This window comes from Staurois parvus, unplaced genomic scaffold, assembly GCF_062004578.1.
Source record: "Staurois parvus isolate SC_StPar_1 unplaced genomic scaffold, SC_StPar_1.0 ptg001980l, whole genome shotgun sequence".
Classification (NCBI taxonomy): domain Eukaryota; kingdom Metazoa; phylum Chordata; class Amphibia; order Anura; family Ranidae; genus Staurois; species Staurois parvus.
In genome coordinates this window covers 131,900-153,293 of record NW_028319776.1, presented here as the reverse complement: position 1 = coordinate 153,293, position 21,394 = coordinate 131,900, and the positions used below count along the sequence as shown (strand labels likewise).

At 39.5% G+C, this 21,394-nt stretch overlaps 1 protein-coding gene across 1 annotated transcript in view; it reads left to right on the top strand.

Annotated features, from left to right (window-relative positions):
• The first annotated feature begins 8,236 nt into the window (after positions 1 to 8,236).
• LOC149433088 (uncharacterized) overlaps positions 8,237 to 21,394 on the top strand; it is a 28,328-nt gene continuing 15,170 nt past the window's right edge. The window contains 5 exon segments of the mRNA XM_089664667.1: positions 8,237 to 8,339; positions 10,498 to 10,710; positions 15,391 to 15,654; positions 18,304 to 18,389; positions 20,149 to 20,199. Coding sequence (XP_089520793.1) covers positions 8,237 to 8,339; positions 10,498 to 10,710; positions 15,391 to 15,654; positions 18,304 to 18,389; positions 20,149 to 20,199 — 717 coding nt within the window.

Genomic DNA, 21,394 nt, shown 5'->3' with positions numbered 1-21,394 from the left:
TCCACATGGACTTCATATGTTATACTCTCTGCTTTTGCCTCTGAGTCACGTAGATTTTAAATATACACATTGTTTGTGCTCTGTCACATTGGCATTGGCACAACATGTATGTATATTTTTCTTCTTTTATGATACATCTAATAAAAATACATATTTACCTCTAAATTCAGTCTCAGCCTGTGTTCAGACAAAACCCGGAGCTCATCCATATCCACCATTGGGTTGTGACCTCCATCGGCCAGATTTGTCCAGAGCGACCCATCATTTCACCCCTTCTAGGCAGAGCGGCAAGTATTGGACATCACAGAGGGCTTAGCATATAACACACAGATTAGTCTCAGGTATCTTGTCACAACTGTCGCCCCCTTTTGTACAGCACAGGTGTCATTATTTATGGGGTAACTCCACTTTTGTGGGAAAAAATAGCAAGTAAAAAAAATTGCTACACAAGCCATATTGTAATTGAAATAAAATTATTAAAAATTGACCTTTCCTTATCTAGTTGCAGCTGCCATAATCTTCTGTAAAGTTCAATGCAATATGGCTACCTGGAGGTCTGTACACAGCTGTCATTTCCTGCTTGTGTGATTGGTTCACTGAATTTCCCAGAAGTTTGCATTATGATACAAGTCAGATTTTGGGCATCCCCTGCAACAGAATGTTCAGTTTTGGTGAGATACTCCCAATAGGAAATCACATCCAAAGAGATGCAGACCCTGCCACTTTCCTCAATAGAACCCTGAAAGTGCAGCAGCTGATTGATAATTAGAAAGTCGCCCCCATTCACATTCACTCTGCACATGAATACAGACAAACAAATATTTCTTTAGAATAACAAAAGGTAGGAATCTGAAACAACATTTGTTAAAATCTCTGCAATGTACATCGATCACCCGGGGGGTGGGGGGTTCTCAACAAAAGTGGAGTTATTCTTTAATTTTGCTTTGACAAACAGAATGGTCGAAGAGAGGTCACCCCACTTTAGGGATGGGGACAATGCTGGAAACGTTTGTCTGCTCTCCGCTGTCTCGAATGCAAGTCTCATTGCACTTCCAACGATGACATTTCCCTTCATGTCTCTCTGCCATGAACTGAACTTTGGATTTATAAAAAGCATTTTATTGACTGCAGATGATAACCTACAAAGATATTCCTGTCATGTGAAAGATTCCAGACTTCCATGATAAACAAACTGCTGTGTTGCAGAATTGTATACATAGAATGTGGACATGGACACCAATACCCATCCAATGTCAGGCATAGGAGATGATAAAGTGAACCTGTCAGTCACAGCCATGTGATCACAATACAGTCGGAGTGCAGGCAATCTATGCTGTTCACATTTATATTCCTCCTGTCAGTGTCTGTAGGAAGGCAACGGAACCCTGGACCACACTATAGGCATCAACTGTCAGCTCATGGGGTTCCAAGCCACGCCCCCTGTCAGCACTATTCATACCTCTATGTTTTATGAAAGCAATGCTCAGGGATGTAGACATGGGGGGATAATGGGGGTCCCCTCAAAGTATCATTTTCTGCACCAGAGGAGCTTACACTCCAATTTCATTATTTTTGCTCAGCAGGTTTGATGCTGACATTTTCTTTTTGCAAGAGACCAGGTTGTCCAGTTTGGGGGATGTTCATATGGCGAAGAAGGAGTGGAGGCGCGGCCCCTCCTTCTGGTCTCTTGCGGCCGAGCCTTACACTGGAGTTGCGGTACTTTTTTCCGGCATGGTAACCTGTCGGCGGATTATTGAGGTAGAAATGGGGAGATGCATGGTCTTAGATGTCTCCATGGGGGGGCAGGACCTGCGCCTGATTAACATCTATGGGCCCCAGACAAAATGGGACAGGAAATGCCTCTTCATGAAGATCAAGCCTTTCCTTTTTACAGCCCAGCAAGTTGTCTTCGGTGGTGACTTTAACACCGTCACTAGGACTAAGGACAGGAGAGGGACCGGAGTCAGGCTGGACTGTGACGGGTTTTTTTTTTAAACAAAATAGCTAGAGAGGCAGGTCTGGTTGATGTGCACATTCATTGCTGCCCAGACGACACGGGATTCACTTTTCAGCGAGGTTCCAGTCAGAGTAGAATAGATAGGTTTTTTTTAAAGGGGAACTCCGCCTTCTCGGCACCAGTGTGTCAGGCGGTGGAGTTTTCCGATCACTGTATTCTGTCTGTGACTCTGAGTGGCCCCGATACACCACCTAAGGGGAGGGGTACCTGGAAGCTGAATTCGGCACTCCTGGACGATGAGAAGGTGAGTCAATCCTTTGAGGATTTTTTTCAGGCACAGGTATCAATCATGGACGTTTGCAGTAGTAAGTCCGAGTGGTGGGAGCTTACAAAACGAAGGATCGTTGGGTTTTTCAAGGCCATAGGAAGGAATAAACAGCTTGATAAGTATGTCACCTACCAGCGTCTGCGGAGGAAGCTCGATCGGCTTGTCTCGAATAATGGGGATCCAGAAACGATCTCTGAGGTCAAACTCTTGCTCAGGCAGTGTCAATATGACAGGCATGCCTCTTTGGTTCTGGAAAGGGATTATGGGAAATATCACTCGCCCGACCCTTACCAGAACTGCAAACAAGGTAGAGCAGTTAAGTCAGTTGTAGGCCTGGTTGACAGTACGGGTTCCCTGACAAAGTCCAAGTCAGGGATCCTGGAAACCTCCAGGTCATATTATGCTGACCTCCTGGGTAGGAGGGACCTCGATCGGGCGAGCATGTCGGGTTTTCTGGACTCTACTCCAGGACTGGGAAATGGCAGTTCTCTTGTGAGTTTGACAGAGGACATCACGGCAGATGAGGTGGTGAAAGCTATTGATCAGCTTGCCATGAAGAAGTCGCCTGGGCCAGACGGATTGACAGCCGAGTTTTATAAGCACTTTAAGGTGACTCTGGCCCCATATTTGGTGGAGGTGTTTAATGGCTGTCTGAGAGAGGGTTCGCTCTCTCCCTCCATGCGACAATCTGCAGTGATTCTTCTGTCAAAGGGTAAGGATTCCTCGAGAATTGAGAATTGGCGGCCCATTAGCCTTCTCAATGTTGATAGGAAGATATTGGCAAAAATTATTTTCTGGCGTTTATCGTCTGTTGCGGGCAATTTACTTTCTCGCCATCAGCACTGTTCGGTTCAGGGAAGAAGCACTTTTTCAGCGGTGTTAGCTGTCCGGGAGGCCCTGGAGCGGTGCAGGGCTGCAGGCTGGGGAAAGTTCCTGCTGGCATTGGATCAGGCCAAAGCTTTTGATCGAGTCAATCATGAGTATCTATGGCTGCTTCTTGGCAAGTATGGCCTGGAGGGGGGCTTTATCGATTGGCTAAAGACCTTATACAGAGGGGCTGAAAGCTTCATGCTTGTGAATGGTTGGATTGGACGACCCTTTGAGGTTGGCTCAGGTGTGCGTCAGGGGTGTCCTTTGAGTCCTCTGCTATATGCGTTTGTAATCGATCCCTTCATTCGGAGGTTAGAGAGCGGACCGTTGTGTGGAGTTCCTTTGGGCATTCCTGGGGAGCCCCCTCTGAGGGTCGTGGCCTATGCTGATGACGTGTCTGTTTTCATCTCCGGGACGCAGGAGGCGGAGGAGGTGGTCTCGGTGATGGAACAGTATGCTGAGGCATCTGGCTCAAAGATCAATCAGGATAAGAGTGAGGTTTTCTGGATGGGAGAGGAAGGCGAAGGCTTTACCCTTCCGGACGCCTTCCCAGAGCCCCAGCAGGAAATTAAAGTTTTAGGCATCAGATTTGGTCCCGGTGATTACGGCCTTGCAAATTGGGTAAGCAGGCTACAAGATGCCGATGACAAGGTGGCCAGCTGGAAGGATTGGAAACTCTCTTACAGGGAAAGGATTGACCTGATTAAAACTTACCTGATCCCGGTATTTCTGTATGTCAGCTTTGTCTGTGTTTTGCCAGTGTCTCTCTATGCGAGGATCTACAGTTGTTTCTTCCAGCTGTTATGGGGGCACAAACTGAACCTCATTAAGAGGTCTGTAACCTACCTTCCCAGGCGGATGGGTGGCCTAGGTATGGTCAACCCGGTGGTTTTCTTTTCTCTGATGTTTTTGAAACATAATTTTGGTAGCATGCTGGCAGAGGAACCGCCTGGGTGGGTTGGTATTTTTCAGTCCTGGTTTAGGCCTTTTCTACGGAGCTGGGAGAATGGTGGGCCAGTGAAAAGCCTGAGGGTCCAACATGGTAAGCTCCCGGCTTATGTTGCCCCGTGTCTGAAAATGCTTCGGCAATGGCGAGTGACGGCGGAGGAAATTAAATCTCTTCCTAGGAAGGCCCTGGAGAGGAGGGTTGTTGAATCTGCCTTTAGCGAGCCATTGGCCTTGAGGGATTGCCCAGGCCCGGTTATGAGGGAGGGTCTGCGTTTGATGAATCTGGAGAGAATCCCTTTAAAGTTTCGGGATTTGGCCTGGCTCTCGTTCCATGGCAGACTCTATGTGAAGGGCAACCTGAAGCATCGCTCTGCGGAGAACCGTGGTTGTCCAAGAGTGGAGTGCGGTGGGGTGGAGGAGACGATGGACCATTTCTTGCTTCAGTGCCCCTTCAATATAGAAGTCTACAAGCGGGTGGGTGGGGCTCTGGGGATCCCTTTCCTTTCCCGCTTGAGTTATGCGGAGTGGTCTTACGGAGCCTTTCAGACTCACCGGGATTTTGATTTTGAGACACTTTTTCTAGTTAGCTTAGTAGTCCGTTACCACACGTGGAATGCACGGTGTCAGGTTTCCATTCGCAAAAAAGTCCTTCCTGTCGAGGTGGTGGTGAACAACATTCTGGGTGAGGTTGGGAAGATTCGGGGTCTTGAGAAGGACAGGTGGCGGCCGGGAGCCTGGACAAAGGCGTGGAGGAATGTCAGGTCCCCGTAGCTGCTGTCTGTCAGTCTCTGGGGGCGTGGCTTCTCTTTCTGTCCTTTCACGTCCCCTAGATTTTGTAACATCAGATTTTTGAAGAAAGGCTGCATGCATGGGATTGATGTATGGGATCAATGTGTGGGATCAATGTATGGGGTGAATGTTTAATCGTTTCTTAGCCTGAGGGGGTGTTTAGGTGACGGTCAGGATTTGTTATTTTGCTGAAGTAAGCTGGTTTTGTTTAAAAATACATATTTTTATTCTGTATATATGTAAATATGATTTTTATGATGTTTTTTGTTTGCAAGATTTTAATAAACAAAAAATTTACACTCCAATTTCACACCACAGTCATGCAGTATGATTATTATACATTTATATAGCTCTGACATATACCGCAGTGCTGTACAGAGAACACTGAGCCAGTCACATCAGTCTCTGTACCAGAGGAGCTTACGCTCTAATGTCCCCTCCCCCGCAGTCACATCAGTCTCTGTACCAGAGGAGCTTACGCTCTAATGTCCCCTCCCCCGCAGTCACATCAGTCTCTGTACCAGAGGAGCTTACACTCTAAAGCCCCCTCCCCCACAGTCACATCAGTCTCTGTACCCGAGGAGCTTACGCTCTAATGTCCCCTCCCCCACAGTCACATCAGTCTTTGTACCAGAGGAGCTTACGCTCTAATGTCCCCTCCCCCACAGTCACATCAGTCTCTGAACCAGAGGAGCTTACGCTCTAATGTCCCCTCCCCCACAGTCACATCAGTCTCTGTACCAGAGGAGCTTACACTGTAATGTCCCCTCCTCCACAGTCCCATCAGTCTCTGTACCAGATGAGCTTACACTCTAATGTCCCCTCCCCCACAGTCACATCAGTCTCTGTACCAGAGGAGCTTACGCTCTAATGTCCCCTCCCCCACAGTCACATCAGTCTCTGTACCAGATGAGCTTACAGTCTAATGTCCCCTCCCCCACAGTCCTATCAGTCTCTGTACCAGAGGAGCTTACACTCTAGTGCCCCCTCCCCCACAGTCACACACTGTACATAATTAGCAGTGAGTGGTAATGAAGGTGGATTTCCCCATCCCTGCCTGATTGGTTCATCAGATTACTCTGGAAAGGACTTTGAGATGAAAAATTCCAGCGTTAGATAATGTCAGTTAGTCAGTAGTAAAGCTCCCCGCAGTGTGCGATGTGCGCCACAAGCCTGGTGAGTACAACACACCTTTTATTATTACTTTTATCCCAATATAATGTCACATCTGTCCTCCGGAATTGTGTTTGGTGAATCTATGAATGTGTCTGTCTGTCTCTGTGGAGTTCTGTGCCTGCGGAGTTCTGTCCCTGCGGAGTTCTGTCCCTGTGGAGTTCTGTGCCTGCGGAGTTCTGTCCCTGCGGAGTTCTGTCCCTGCTGAGTTCTGTCCCTGCGGAGTTCTGTCCCTGCGGAGTTCTGTCCCTGCGGAGTTCTGTCCCTGCAGAGTTCTGTCCCTGCGGAGTTTTGTCCCAGCGAAGTTCTGTCCCAGCGAAGTTCTGTCCCAGCGAAGTTCTGTCCCAGCGAAGTTCTGTCCCAGCGAAGTTCTGTCCCTGTGGAGTTCTGTGCCTGTGGAGTTCTGTCCCTGCGGAGTTCTGTCCCTGCGGAGTTCTGTCCCTGTGGAGTTCTGTCCCTGTGGAGTTCTGTCCCTGCGGAGTTCTGTCCCTGTGGAGTTCTGTCCCTGCGGTGTCACTATTGGAATATAGCAGTATAGGTAAGGTGGAGAGTGTCCTTTGCTACTTTGTGCACTAAACTTGGAATATCCCAAAACTCACCTTGCACCCCATCCATGTTCAACAAGCACTAGATCTTAAAAAGGTACATGCTGCCTGGCTATGGAGTTATGAGACTTGTTGTGCTCCTGTGTGCCTGGCTGCCTCAAACCCACACAGGGAGAGACCCTGGGACAGATTTATGGGGCTTGTCAGGGGTCTGCACTACATGTAGAAAGATCAGGCCCAAGCATAAGCCCCTCTTTAGCACAGCCTCCCAAGGCAGCACGCCTGGACAGTACAGGAACACACAGTACACGGCCTCATCCAGATGACGTCTGGAAGGGAAGAGAGCTCCCAGAAGATTCACCCACATACATATACACTTCTCGAGCCCCAACCCCCACCAATGTACCTCCTAGTGCTTAGCCAGAAATATTCATAACCCAGGCTCTTCCTTCTCCCACACTATTGCCAGGAACACTCCCCAACAGTACGCAGACGCTAACAATACCACAGAGATTAGGAAAAACTGGAAGAAAACGGGACTTTCAATTGGAGGTCAGACTGACTACAGCCAAGAAACTTGAATCAGAGACACCACTGCCCAGGGCAAGGCCCTCACAGCTCATTTCTAAATGTCTAATCATCTTCTTTCTTGCCTGCTTTCACCTGTGCTTGTGCTTTTTAAAGCAGACAGAATAAACTCTTATGAAATACTGCGCCGTAAATAAGTGAAATAAATGATATCTTCTGAGCTCCTCACCTACCTAATTCCAGGAAAAGTTTACAACACTTTGATAATTAACTTATTACTTATAATCACATCTAACAATATTTATTCCCTAAGAAAGTGAAAAACGTTATCAATTAATCAACTGCAATAGTAAGCGACAGGAATCTTTTATCAGCTGAAGAAAAGCTGCCTTCATTTTAAATTCTTAAAGGGGAACTAAGGTCTGCAATACTTGCCTCTGCCCCTCCCCAGCACTGCCATCTTCTTCTTGGTGTCTTTTTGGGTGCTGCTCTTCAGCCATCTTGATGTGCAGAAGTTTATTCATCCTGGCGCACACTAGTTCTACAGCTCAGTGTACCTTCTACCAGGGGCAGACTGACAACTCATGGGGCCCTTGGGCAATAGGGGATCATGGGGCCCCTGTGTCCTTGCCCACACTCAAAAAAGTCTATAAAAAAGGTACCAGGGGCATTTCATGGGGCCCCCTACGGACCCCGGGCCCTCGGGCAGTGCCCGAGTGCTTGAATGGTCAGTCCGCCCCTGCCTTCTACAGAGAGATGCACTCAGGTAGGTAGACTTATCTTATTGCACGTCTCTTCTGCAGTAAAGAACCTACCTGTTTGCAGTTTTGTAATTTGAGATTTTAGTTCCACTTTAAGCTGCCTGAGGACCACAAAATGACCAGAGGACCACATGTGACCCCCAAATATAGTTGTGATATTTTCTACATGCTCTTTTCTGTAGATGAAACATAAGACTTGGAGATCTTTCATGGGACAAAGACTAGTGGGTGATTTTTTACATGTTCTGTATTGTGGTGGAACATAAGAGCTAAAGCTCCATCCTGGGAAAAGAGACTGGTGTGAGATGTTCTACATGCTCTGTATTGTGGTCAGAACATGAGAGTGGAAGCTCCTTCATGGGACAGAGATGTGAGATGTTCTACATGCTCTGTATTGTGGTCAGAACATGATAGTGGAAGCTCCTTCATGGGACAGAGATGTGAGATGTTCTACATGCTCTGTACTCTGATAGGAACATGAGATTGAGAGCTTCTTCTTGGGACAGGCATGTGAGATATTCTACATGCTTGATATTGTGGTAGAAACGTGAGATTGGGAGCTACCTCCTGCAATACAGACTGGTGTGAAATGTTCTGCATGCTTTGTATTTTGGTGGGAACTGGAGCTCTTCCATGGATAAAGAACTGGTGTGAAACGTTTTACATGTTCTGTTCTATGCTGGGAACATAAGATTGGGGGCTTCTTCATGGGGCAGAGATTGTATGAGATATTCTACATGCTCTGGACTGTGGTTGGAACATGAGATTGGGATATCCATCCCTGGTGTGAGATGTCTACATGCTCTGTATTGTAGTCAGAACATGAGAGTGGAAGCTCCTTCATGGGACAGAGATGTGAGATGTTCTACATGCTCTGTACTATGGTGGGAACATGAGATTGAGAGCTTCTTCTTGGGACAGGCATGTGAGATATTCTACATGCTTTATATTGTGGTAGAAACATGAGATTGGGAGCTACCTCCTGCAATACATGTTCTGTTCTGTGCTGGGAACATAAGATTGGGGGCTTCTTCATGGGGCAGAGATTGTATGAGATATTCTACATGCTCTGGACTGTGGTTGGAACATGAGATTGGGATATCCATCCCTGGTGTGAGATGTTCTACATGCTCTGTATTGTGGTCAGAACATGAGAGTGGAAGCTCCTTCATGGGACAGAGATGTGAGATGTTCTACATGCTCTGTACTCTGATAGGAACATGAGATTGAGAGCTTCTTCTTGGGACAGGCATGTGAGATATTCTACATGCTTGATATTGTGCTGGAAACATGAGATTGGGAGCTACCTCCTGCAATACAGACTGGTGGGAAATGTTCTGCATGCTTTGTATTTTGGTTGGAACTGGAGCTCTTCCATGGATAAAGAACTGGTGTGAAACGTTTTACATGTTCTGTTCTGTGCTGGGAACATAAGATTGGGGGCTTCTTCATGGGGCAGAGATTGTATGAGATATTCTACATGCTCTAGACTGTGGTTGGAACATGAGATTGGGATATCCATCCCTGGTGTGAGATTTTTTTTTTTTAAGTCCGCAAACGTGCGAAATAACGAAAAACCCGTAAGTGTTCACAAAAAAAGTGCAAGTGCAAAACACCACACGAAAAAGTGCACTTAGGGGTGTGCTTTGTCCTTCCCCCGAAGGGGATGCACCACTACCCTGATCCCCCCGGGCACGAAGCTCCTGACAGGGACAAGGTTACCATTTGGTCCACCTGGCCAAAAGGCCTGGCGGACCACCGTTCCTTGTGGCCAGCCGAAGCCAGCCACCCAGTACTTGGTCAGGGGGCTCTCCCGAAGAGAAAACTCCCCAGGGACAGGCGAGGAAGGAACCAAAAGGCCACACATCCTCCCCCTAGACTTCAGGGCAGGCCCGAGGACCCACACCCTCCCTGGTGTGAGATGTCTACATGCTCTGTATTGTGGTCAGAACATGAGAGTGGAAGCTCCTTCATGGGACAGGGATGTGAGATAGTCTACATGCTCTGTGTTGTGGTGGGAACATAGGCTGGGAGCTCCTTCATGGGACAGGGATGTGAGATAGTCTACATGCTCTGTATTGTGGAGGGAACATAGGCTGGGAGCTCCTTCTTGGGACAGAGACTGATGTGAAATGTTCAACATACTCTGTAAATGACTGCACACTAGAAGAACCTTCAATTAGTACTTTTTTTTTCTTAATCAAATGTATTTTATATGTTGCATGATTTTGTTTTCCATTTTTTTTCCTCTTTTTATCATTTGAATGTTTGGAAATTTACCTCAAATTAACGAGAGAAAATCACCTCTTCCCTCGTGTTTTTAAACCAAACTTTAATGGAAAATGAAAGGCCTAAATATATTTCTTTTATTTATATTTATTTATATTATTTCTTTTCTGTTTGACAATGCGGTGTAGGCAGCTTGCAGACAATTATTTATGATACATTTGCTATATGAATTGATGCTGTGATTTTGAAAGCACATTTTCTTTATCTGTTTTTAGTTTCTGCTCTTGGGAAATGGTGCCTGTGAAGCCGGTAGTTGGGATCATTTCTAGAGAACTTCTAGAAACACTTTCCTGTCATCTCTACCTGAAGTGAAAGATGTCCTCTGCACTCACCTTCCTGGGAACAAATCCCCGCACTTCAGAGAAGAAGTGTCTCAGTACGACTTTGTAGTTTTCTACACATCAAAGGACATGGAAGAGGAGAGCAGAGAAGAGGAATTGCAGAGTGGACAGGACTTTGTCATTATCGCTGAGACCGATCCACCTTGTGATGAAGATCTGACACTTGTTTCAGACGTGATAGGTAGGATGAAAGAGGGACGTCCTAGCTGAGAATGAAACACTCCTCGTAGACCAGTGCCCCACTTTTTTTTTTCATTTAGTTTTTAACCATTAGCCGCCAGTCCAATGGCCGTTTGGCGGCTTCAAAAGTGCTTCGGCATTCCGGGTGCACGCCATTTGGCGTGCTCCCGCACATGCGCAGTTTGCGCTAATGCAGAGCCCCGCAGCGGCGCGATCTGTCACCGGCCGTGTACCTCGGACAGGGCCGATGACAGATCTGAGTACCGGCCCCTGTTGCTGGTACCATGTGACCTGCTGTGACCAATCACAGCAGGTCACATGACAGTTGTATACAATGGATGGCTTCATTCATGCCATCCATTGTATACAAGTGCCTAGCTGTGAATGGTCACAGCTAATCACATGCACATGTCATGTGATTAGCTGTGACCAAATCACAGCTAAGCACAAAAAAAAAAAAAACCTGAATGAATCGATGTCATTCAGGTAAATGCTTGCTTATAGCAAAGTAATTCTTTGCTATAAGCAAATTGTGTAAAAAAAAAAAAAAAATACTGATCACTTCCCCAAAGTAGTACAATGTTACTATGGTAACATTGTACTACTTTGGTCATAGTAAAATATGAAAAAAAAATCTTAAAAAAAAATAAAAAAATGTAATAAAAAATTTAAAATAATAAAAAAAATAAATAAAAAAAAAAAAAATATATATATTTTTTTTTTCATACTGTCACCAGTCAGTGTCCCTGTTCACCGCCATGCCAGTTATATGATGACGCTGTACTGCACTGGTGACAGTATGTAAAAAAAAAATAGTGAAAATACTTTTTTTTATTTTTTCATTTTCCGAAAAATTATGACAAACAAAATACAACTTCAAAAAACTCGCCATGCCTCTTATGAAGTACGTCGGACTGTCTACTCTGCAAAAAGGGGTCATTTGGGGATATCTGTCCTGTTCTGACATTTGGCGGATATCTGTACTGTCCTGACATTTGGGGGATATCTGTACTATCCTGACATTTGGGGGATATCTGTACTGTCCTGACATTTGGGGGATATCTGTACTGTCCTGACATTTGGGGGATATCTGTACCGTTCTGACATTTGGGGGATATCTGTACCGTCCTGACATTTGGGGGATATCTGTACTGTTCTGACATTTGGGGGATATCTGTACCGTCCTGACATTTGGGGGATATCTGTACTGTCCTGACATTTGGGGGATATCTGTACTGTCCTGACATTTGGGGGATATCTGTACTATCCTGACATTTGGGGGATATCTGTACCGTTCTGACATTTGGGGGATATCTGTACCGTCCTGACATTTGGGGGATATCTGTACCGTCCTGACATTTGGGGGATATCTGTACTGTCCTGACATTTGGGGGATATCTGTACTGTTCTGACATTGTTGGACCTCAAGAAATTAGATTGGCCGTCAGTACTTCAGGATTGATCAATATTCAGATCTATACCATAGTTTGTGAACTCTATAACTTTCCTACAAACTAAATATTACATCCTAATTTGGGTTATTTTCACCAAAGACATGTAGCAGAATACATCTCGGCCTAAATTTATGAAGAACAATTATTTATTTGTAAACTTTTATAACAGAAAGAAAGAAAAATTTGTTTTTTTTTCAAAATTTTTGGTCTTTTTTTGTTAATTTAGCAAAAAATAAAAACCCTGGTGGTGATTAAATACCACCAAAAGAAAGCTCTAGTTGTGTGAAGAAAATGATAAAATTTTAGTTTGGGTACAATGTTGTATGACCGCGCAATTGTCATTCAAAGTGTGAGAGCGCTGAAACGTGATAAATGGCCTGGGCAGGAAGGGGTAAAATTGCCCGGTATTGAAATGGTTAACTGGGTCCAATCCCTTTCTAGGCATTAGTTACAGTATTTATATCAGGAAATCTTTGATTTTTCTGGGGATAAACCTTTCATTGGCCTAGTTATGAACAGCTAGTATGGACTTACTGTGGCCATACTGCTGGTATAAAAAAAGTACATTTAGAATGCACAGCGGTCTTTACAGATTTCCTTAGGACTTTTCTTTCTACAGATTCTGAAACAAGCCTGTATCTTTTTTTATTTTAACTAATCGAAGTTAAAATACTCCTAAAATGCATGTATATGAAAAAACAAAAAAGCATGCATATTTCTCATGATTTATCCCTTTAAAGACTCTGAAAGTACAGAAAAATACCCGTGGATCTGTGAGCTTCCAAGCCCTTTTCTGGGCTGACAACATACAGCTTTTCTGTGGACTAAGTGGTGTCATCCTCAGTCCTCTTTTGCTCCCATGTTCCGATCTCTGCAACATAAAGGCTTATCGTTCTGTAGTCCAAAAACTAACAGGGATCTCCAGATATCACAGGACGTGAGCAGAGAACAAAGGCCATAGCTTGTGCCCCAACCTTCAAACACATTTACTCTGGCACTCTTCAGAGCAAGGATACCCATGTGCCTGAGTGCCGGATTGTTTGGAGCACACACGTATCCCTGGCAAACAGTCTCTGACCAGCTTCCATATTTGTGGTTCTGACTAGCCCCCTCCTGCTTCTCCACCTTACAATTGGCTATTGGAGCTTCCAATCAAAGCCATTAGGCTGGTAGAAGAAATAGAGGGTATGGACCAGTATATGAAGCGATAGACTCCAAATAATGGTTACATTACAGAGTAGAAAATCTGGAAAATTTAAACTTTGACCTTCATAAATAAATTCCTTCTATTATTTAAAAATCTGGAAAATTAAAATTTTGACCTTCATAAATAAATTCCTTCTATTATATAGAAATCTGGAAAATGTAAACTTTGACCTTCATAAATAAATTCCTTCTATTATATAGAAATCTGGAAGATTTAAACTTTGACCTTCATAAATAAATTCCTTCTATTATATAGAAATCTGGAAAATGTAAACTTTGACCTTCATAAATAAATTCCTTCTATTATATAAAAATCTGGAAAATTTAAACTTTGACCTTCATAAATTCCTTCCATTATTTAAAAATCTGGAAAATTTAAACTTTGACCTTCATAAATAAATTCCTTCTATTATATAAAAATCTGGAAAATTTAAACTTTGACCTTCATAAATAAATTCCTTCTATTATATAGAAATCTGGAAGATTTAAACTTTGACCTTCATAAATAAATTCCTTATATTATATACAAATCTGGAAAATTTAAACTTTGACCTTCATAAATAAATTCCTTCTATTATATATAAATCTGGAAAATTTAAACTTTGACCTTCATAAATAAATTCCTTATATTATATAAAAATCTGGAAAATTTAAACTTTGACCTTCATAAATAAATTCCTTCTATTATATAAAATCTGGAAAATTTAAACTTTGACCTTCATAAATTCCTTCTATTATTTAAAAATCTGGAAAATTTAAACTTTGACCTTCATAAATAAATTCCTTCTATTATATAAAAATCTGGAAAATTTAAACTTTGACCTTCATAAATAAATTCCTTCTATTATATAAAAATCTGGAAAATTTAAACTTTGACCTTCATAAATAAATTCCTTCTATTATATATAAATCTGGAAAATTTAAACTTTGACCTTCATAAATTCCTTCTATTATATAAAAATCTGGAAGATTTCAACTTTGACCTTCATAAATAAATTCCTTCTATTATATAAAAATCTGGAAAATTTAAACTTTGACCTTCATAAATAAATTCCTTCTATTATATAAAAATCTGAAAAATTTAAACTTTGACCTTCATAAATTCCTTCCATTATTTAAAAATCTGGAAAATTTAAACTTTGACCTTCATAAATAAATTCCTTCTATTATATAAAAATCTGGAAAATTTAAACTTTGACCTTCATAAATAAATTCCTTCTATTATATAAAAATCTGGAAAATTTAAACTTTGACCTTCATAAATAAATTCCTTATATTATATAAAAATCTGGAAAATTTAAACTTTGACCTTCATAAATTCCTTCTATTATATAAAAATCTGGAAGATTTAAACTTTGACCTTCATAAATAAATTCCTTATATTATATAAAAATCTGGAAAATTTAAACTTTGACCTTCATAAATTCCTTCTATTATATAAAAATCTGGAAGATTTCAACTTTGACCTTCATAAATAAATTCCTTCTATTATATAAAAATCTGGAAAATTTAAACTTTGACCTTCATAAATAAATTCCTTCTATTATATAAAAATCTGGAAAATTTAAACTTTGACCTTCATAAATAAATTCCTTCTATTATATAAAAATCTGAAAAATTTAAACTTTGACCTTCATAAATTCCTTCTATTATTTAAAAATCTGGAAAATTTAAACTTTGACCTTCATAAATAAATTCCTTCTATTATATAGAAATCTGGAAGATTTAAACTTTGACCTTCATAAATAAATTCCTTCTATTATATAAAAATCTGGAAAATGTAAACTTTGACCTTCATAAATTCCTTCTATTATATATAAATCTGGAAAATTTAAACTTTGACCTTCTATTTTCTCAGTCCTTGCAGGCCTTACTCTTCTCACTGATGTTTTTTTATATAAGGTTAGCTGGGCTCACATCAATATTACTCAGTAATTTGGTTATTGGGCAGACGAGGACGTGAAAAAAGAGCATTCATAAATCCTAAAACCAATACAAGTTCTGTCTTGGCCCGCTTCTAGGAAAGAAAGATATTCTGATGACCGATGACCCGGAGAGGAGAACCTCTGAGGAGAAGATCCAGAACCTCCAGAACCAGGACAATTATAAACATGGGGCGCAAGAACTCTTCCAAATCACTGGACCAGATACAACGTCTTTCCTTGATTCAAGGCACTCTAATGGGATGCCGACAACTGATCCACAAAACAAAGATCTGTCCGGAATACAAATCCCAAATGAATCATTAAAGGACGATGGGGGTGACATGGATTCCGTTGTAAAAGGTCCGTAGTCGACACGTGCAATTCCTTTAGTTTTAAAATTGAAATTTGGATGACATTTTTCATTATTTTTTATTATTCAGATGTATCCAAATTTCCGAATAACAATAGTAATACATTTCAACAAATCCTAAATACATTTTAGGAAAACGCTTTTTTTTTCAGATTTGAAAATGAATTTGAATTTGAAAAGGAATTTGAAATTAATTTGAATTTAAAAATTACTTTGAGTTTGAAATGGAAACATATTGCTATAGATACAGTAAGGTATAAATGTGAAATGAGATGATGATTTCTTAGGCTGCGTTATAGAATAAAATAGGAAAAAATAGAAAAGAACAAAACAGAAAAGAATAGAAATATAAGAATCGAATAGACCAGATAAGAATAAACCAAAATAGAAAAGAATAGAATAAAAAATAAAGGAATAGAATAGAAATAAAGTAAAAAAGAATAGAATAAAATAGAATAGAAAAATTAGAATAGAATAAAATAGAATAGAAAAATTAGAATAGAATAAAATAGAATAGAATAATTATAGCAGTCTTTTGAAAATTCAGATTTTGAAAATAAAAAATATATGAAACAAATCCAAATATACAAAGCTAATCCTGAAAACGAATCATTCTAATGCAGGCCATATATGGGTTTAAATATCAACAAATTAATTTTGAATTCTGACCAACCAATTCTTCATATTTACCCTATGTTGCAACTAAAAAGAATTTTCATGGCTGGAAATCGTCTTTTCTTTCCAGCTCATGCTCATTTCTTTTTCGATTATATTTTAAAAAATTTCCATCATGTCCAATCACTCAAATCTGAAGGCCGCAAGAAATTGCTGCAGCCCACTGCAAAATTCAAATGAAAATTCCTAGTAAGCGCTGAGCAAACTGTTGGCGCTATATAAATCCTGTATTATAATAATAATATATAAATCCTGTATTATAATAATAATATATAAATCCTGTATTATAATAATATATAAATCCTGTATTATAATAATATATAAATCCTGTATTATAATAATAATATATAAATCCTGTATTATAATAATATATAAATCCTGTATAATAATAATAATAATATATAAATCCTGTATTATAATAATAATAATATATAAATCCTGTATTATAATAATATATAAATCCTGTATTATAATAATAATAATATATAAATCCTGTATTATAATAATAATATATAAATCCTGTATTATAATATTATATAAATCCTGTATTATAATAATAATATATAAATCCTGTATTATAATAATATATAAATCCTGTATTATTATAATAATAATATATAAATCCTGTATTATAATAATAATATATAAATCCTGTATTATTATAATAATAATATATAAATCCTGTATTATAATATTATATAAATCCTGTATTATAATAATAATAATATATAAATCCTGTATTATAATAATAATATATAAATCCTGTATTATAATAATATATAAATCCTGTATTATAATAATAATAATATGTAAATCCTGTATTATAATATTATATAAATCCTGTATTATAATAATATATAAATCCTGTATTATAATAATAATAATATATAAATCCTGTATTATAATAATAATATATAAATCCTGTATTATAATAATATATAAATCCTGTATTATAATAATATATAAATCCTGTATTATAATAATAATATATAAATCCTGTATTATAATAATAATATATAAATCCTGTATTATAATAATAATAATAATATATAAATCCTGTATTATAATAATATATAAATCCTGTATCATAATAATAATAATAATATATAAATCCTGTATTATAATAATAATAATAATATATAAATCCTGTATTATAATAATATATAAATCCTGTATTATAATAATAATATATAAATCCTATATTAAAATAATAATATATAAATCCTGTATAATAATAATATATAAATCCTGTATTATAATAATAATATATAAATCCTGTATTATAATAATATATAAATCCTGTATTATAATAATATATAAATCCTGTATTATAATAATAATAATATATAAATCCTGTATTATAATAATAATATATAAATTCTGTATTATAATAATAATAATATATAAATCCTGTATTATAATAATATATAAATCCTGTATTATAATAATATATAAATCCTGTATTATAATAATAATAATATATAAATCCTGTATTATAATAATATATAAATCCTGTATTATAATAATAATATATAAATCCTGTATTATAATAATATATAAATCCTGTATTATAATAATAATATATAAATCCTGTAATATAATAATAATAATAATAATAATATATAAATCCTGTATTATAATAATAATATATAAATCCTGTATTATAATAATAATAATAATAATAATAGTTCTGATTTTTGAAAGAAAATTCTTTTAGAATGCGTGTGGCCTTCACAACACAACAAACAGGATGAAACAAAATGATTAGCTTGACATCTCCAGTCTGCAGTGAATATTGTTTCAGCTTTAGTGGATGGATACATAGAAGCAATGTTAGATACAAAAGAATTACAAATATATCTACTATATAAAATTGACCCCCAAAAAACAGAGTTGACCAGCTATTACATTTTCCATGTAAACCCCTTGCATGTATGAAGTTTTATTTCTATTTCTCTGGACAGGTGATGGTGAAGGTACTTCAAGTTCATCGGGAGATGTTGAGACAATATGGAGCAGCAGGGGGCGCCCTGACACCACCACAACGAATGTAAATCTGATCTGTGCAGCTGATACATATACATTATTATATACATTATATTATCTACGTTCCTTGTATTCCCAATCAAAGGGCTACACATACCGCACTCAAAATGCCTTATAAACCTTATTTTATTTATGATTTATTGGTTTGGACCAGCAAATAAAAAATGCTGTTTGAGGTTTTTATCTCAATCACCTATTGAGACTCAGAAAAAAAAAAAATTCACAGGAGAACAAAGAATATCGTGACAGAAAAACTTGGGTTCCTGGGTTTGGGCAGGGTTCTGTGAACATGAGAAAAGTTCAGGTGTAGCATCTGAATCCCATCAAATTCAATGGGGATACAAATGGTTAAAATAAATTCTGGCCATTTTGTACACTAATAGGCAAGGGGTAGACAAATAAATAGCATGGGGGGGGGGGGGGGCAAATGCATTAAAAAAATAAATAAATGACATTTTAGTATGGCTTAAAGCGAACCTTTAAAAATGCAAAAAATCCATTAAAGACCATGCCTGGGGGATGCCCTGACCCTGCCTGTGAAGTGGTGTATCTGTACGATGTACACAGTCTACTACAGTAGCATGACAGCCATGAATTACCATAATCTTACCAATGACTAAGTTTGGTGGGCGGAGTGAAATGTATTGGGGGTGTGGCCTGGTTGGAACCACACCTTCTTACAGGGTTTTGCACGACTTGTGTGACTTCCAGGTCTTTTCCCTTTTCCATGACCTTAATCTATACCAGACTCTTATCTTCGATGAGGGTCTGATACAGATGTCAATAGGGAAATCCACTCCAGAAAAAAGTAGTATGGGGGTTCCCCAATAGGTCCTTTAGGCCTGGTATGAACTTTAAGGAGGAACCCATGCAAAAAAACTGGTCCCCCTCAAGTTCCATACCAGCTCTGCAAGCTGTCATCAGCTTAGAAAAGGCCAGGACAGTGGTGATATTATTCACCAAATATGACCTTTGGCCATATTTGGGAAGTGATGTCACCACTGCCCCGGCCCTTTTACATACCTGGCTGGGGATTCCCAGCAATGTAAGTCAATGTGCTTTTGATGGCGGTTGCTATGGAAGGTGTGCTTTTGATGGTGGTTGCTGGGGGAGCAGTGGGTGCCAGCACCCCGCTGCTTCCTTAGGAGCCATTGACAGCAGGAAGCTGTCATATATACAAGCAGTAGAAATACCACCAGCTATGATCTCCCTGCATTGCATAGTGAAGAGCAGAGATCACTGGGTCTAAAAAAAGGTATGTAATGAGAATAGAAAGGCTGTATCTAAAATGGTCATTAGCATGTCAATAAGGAGGAACCTGGGATGGCAAATTAAACTTCAGCTTTATGTCTTCCATCTGGAGCAGTGACTTCAGTCAAATTGCTATACACTGTTAACAGTTGCACTGACTGAGCATGCTCAGAAGTGAAGATCTCGCGCCCTCACACCCGTAATGCCTCCTCAAGCTTTGACGTCCACCAGATCCCTCTGCTGGTGCAGAGTATCTACAAGGACTAATGAATGCTTTATCTATTGTGGTAAGAAAGCAAAAAGGTGCAACTTGAGATTTTTTTTCAATATATCAGAAAAATCTACTGAAAATATAGAGGGCGGAGCCAAAGGGGAGAGGGGGGGGTCAGAATCAACAAAATAAATAGACAACGATTAAATCTGTAATATTTTATTTTTTCTTTTCTCTTTCCTTTTATGTAAACCATAAATCAGTCCTTTGCAGCTCCTGACACTTCTGTTGTATTTTTCAGGAGGACAGTGAAGGCTTTTCTGAGAATACCGGCAAGAAGAGTACATTCCAGGTTGGTGATCCCCTTAAGAGGACCAGTTGTGATCTAATACCAGAAGCTGAAGGTTCAGTCTGACTTTATAACAGTGGCCAGTGGAGATTTAAAGCCCCACTCCAGGCTTACCCTTGTAGTGTTGTCTGATATGGGCTTTGGGAGGGACCCCATGACCCCTTTTTGTTTTTTGCCCGGGGTCCCTCTCAAAATCCTTACAAGACCCTTATCAAGACCTCACACTGTTTTCTTTCTTGTTTTACTTTAGGGCATGTGGTCTGGTATTGTTCAGAATGTGCTGCTTCCCCTCCTTTCCTGGCCACCAAGACTGTATATCTAGATAAGGGTTCGGTATAGATTTTCAGGGTCCCCCATAAAAGCTAATTTAAAAAAAAAAAGTGTGGGGTCCCCCTTATAATCTATAGCATACCCTTAAAGTAGAAATATAGGCAATTTATTTTTTTTGGATAGAGAAAGAAAGGGTTATAACCCTGGTCAATTGTTATCGCCATCTGGGTCCCATTGCAGAGATTTCCCTTCACTTCCTGTCTCATAGCCAAACAGGAAGTTAAAAAAAATCCCTGCAAATTAAGGGAATTTTTTGGGGACTTCCAGGTCCCCAGAACTAGCGTCCCCATTGGAAGATTTGCCCTCTATTACTTTTCTGAGGACAACCCAAAATTTTTAATTTTCATTTACTTTCACTTTAAATGAAATTGGTAAACAGGACTAATAGAGATGGTGAATCTCTCTAATGGGGACTAACCGGTGTTCTAATCCCCCTCCACTGTATCCAAAAATAAAAAACAAATGTATTCCCGTTAGTTATACTTTTAGATAGGGAAGTTAAATGACATGGGTTCCCTTCAAAATCCATACCCTCCCCCTTCCCAACATGGCACTTTACCCCATTTAGAAGGGACAAGAACCTCTTTCCCATAAGCCTGGCTCATGGATCTTGTGGTCTCTGAGGTGGACCTATCAGAATCTGGAAATACCCTTTAGAACAAAGGGGCGCTCAGATATCTGAAAGCCCCCCCTTACCTGAAGACAAGGTACATATTATCCTTTGTATCATAAAAATAATCTGTGCCACTGACCACTCAATACTTCGAGGTGTGTATGAAGGTGCAGCTGCTATCGGTAAGATGTATGAAAAACACCCAAGAATAACCAAATGTCTAAACCAGCAATGGGCAAACTACGGCCCGGCGGA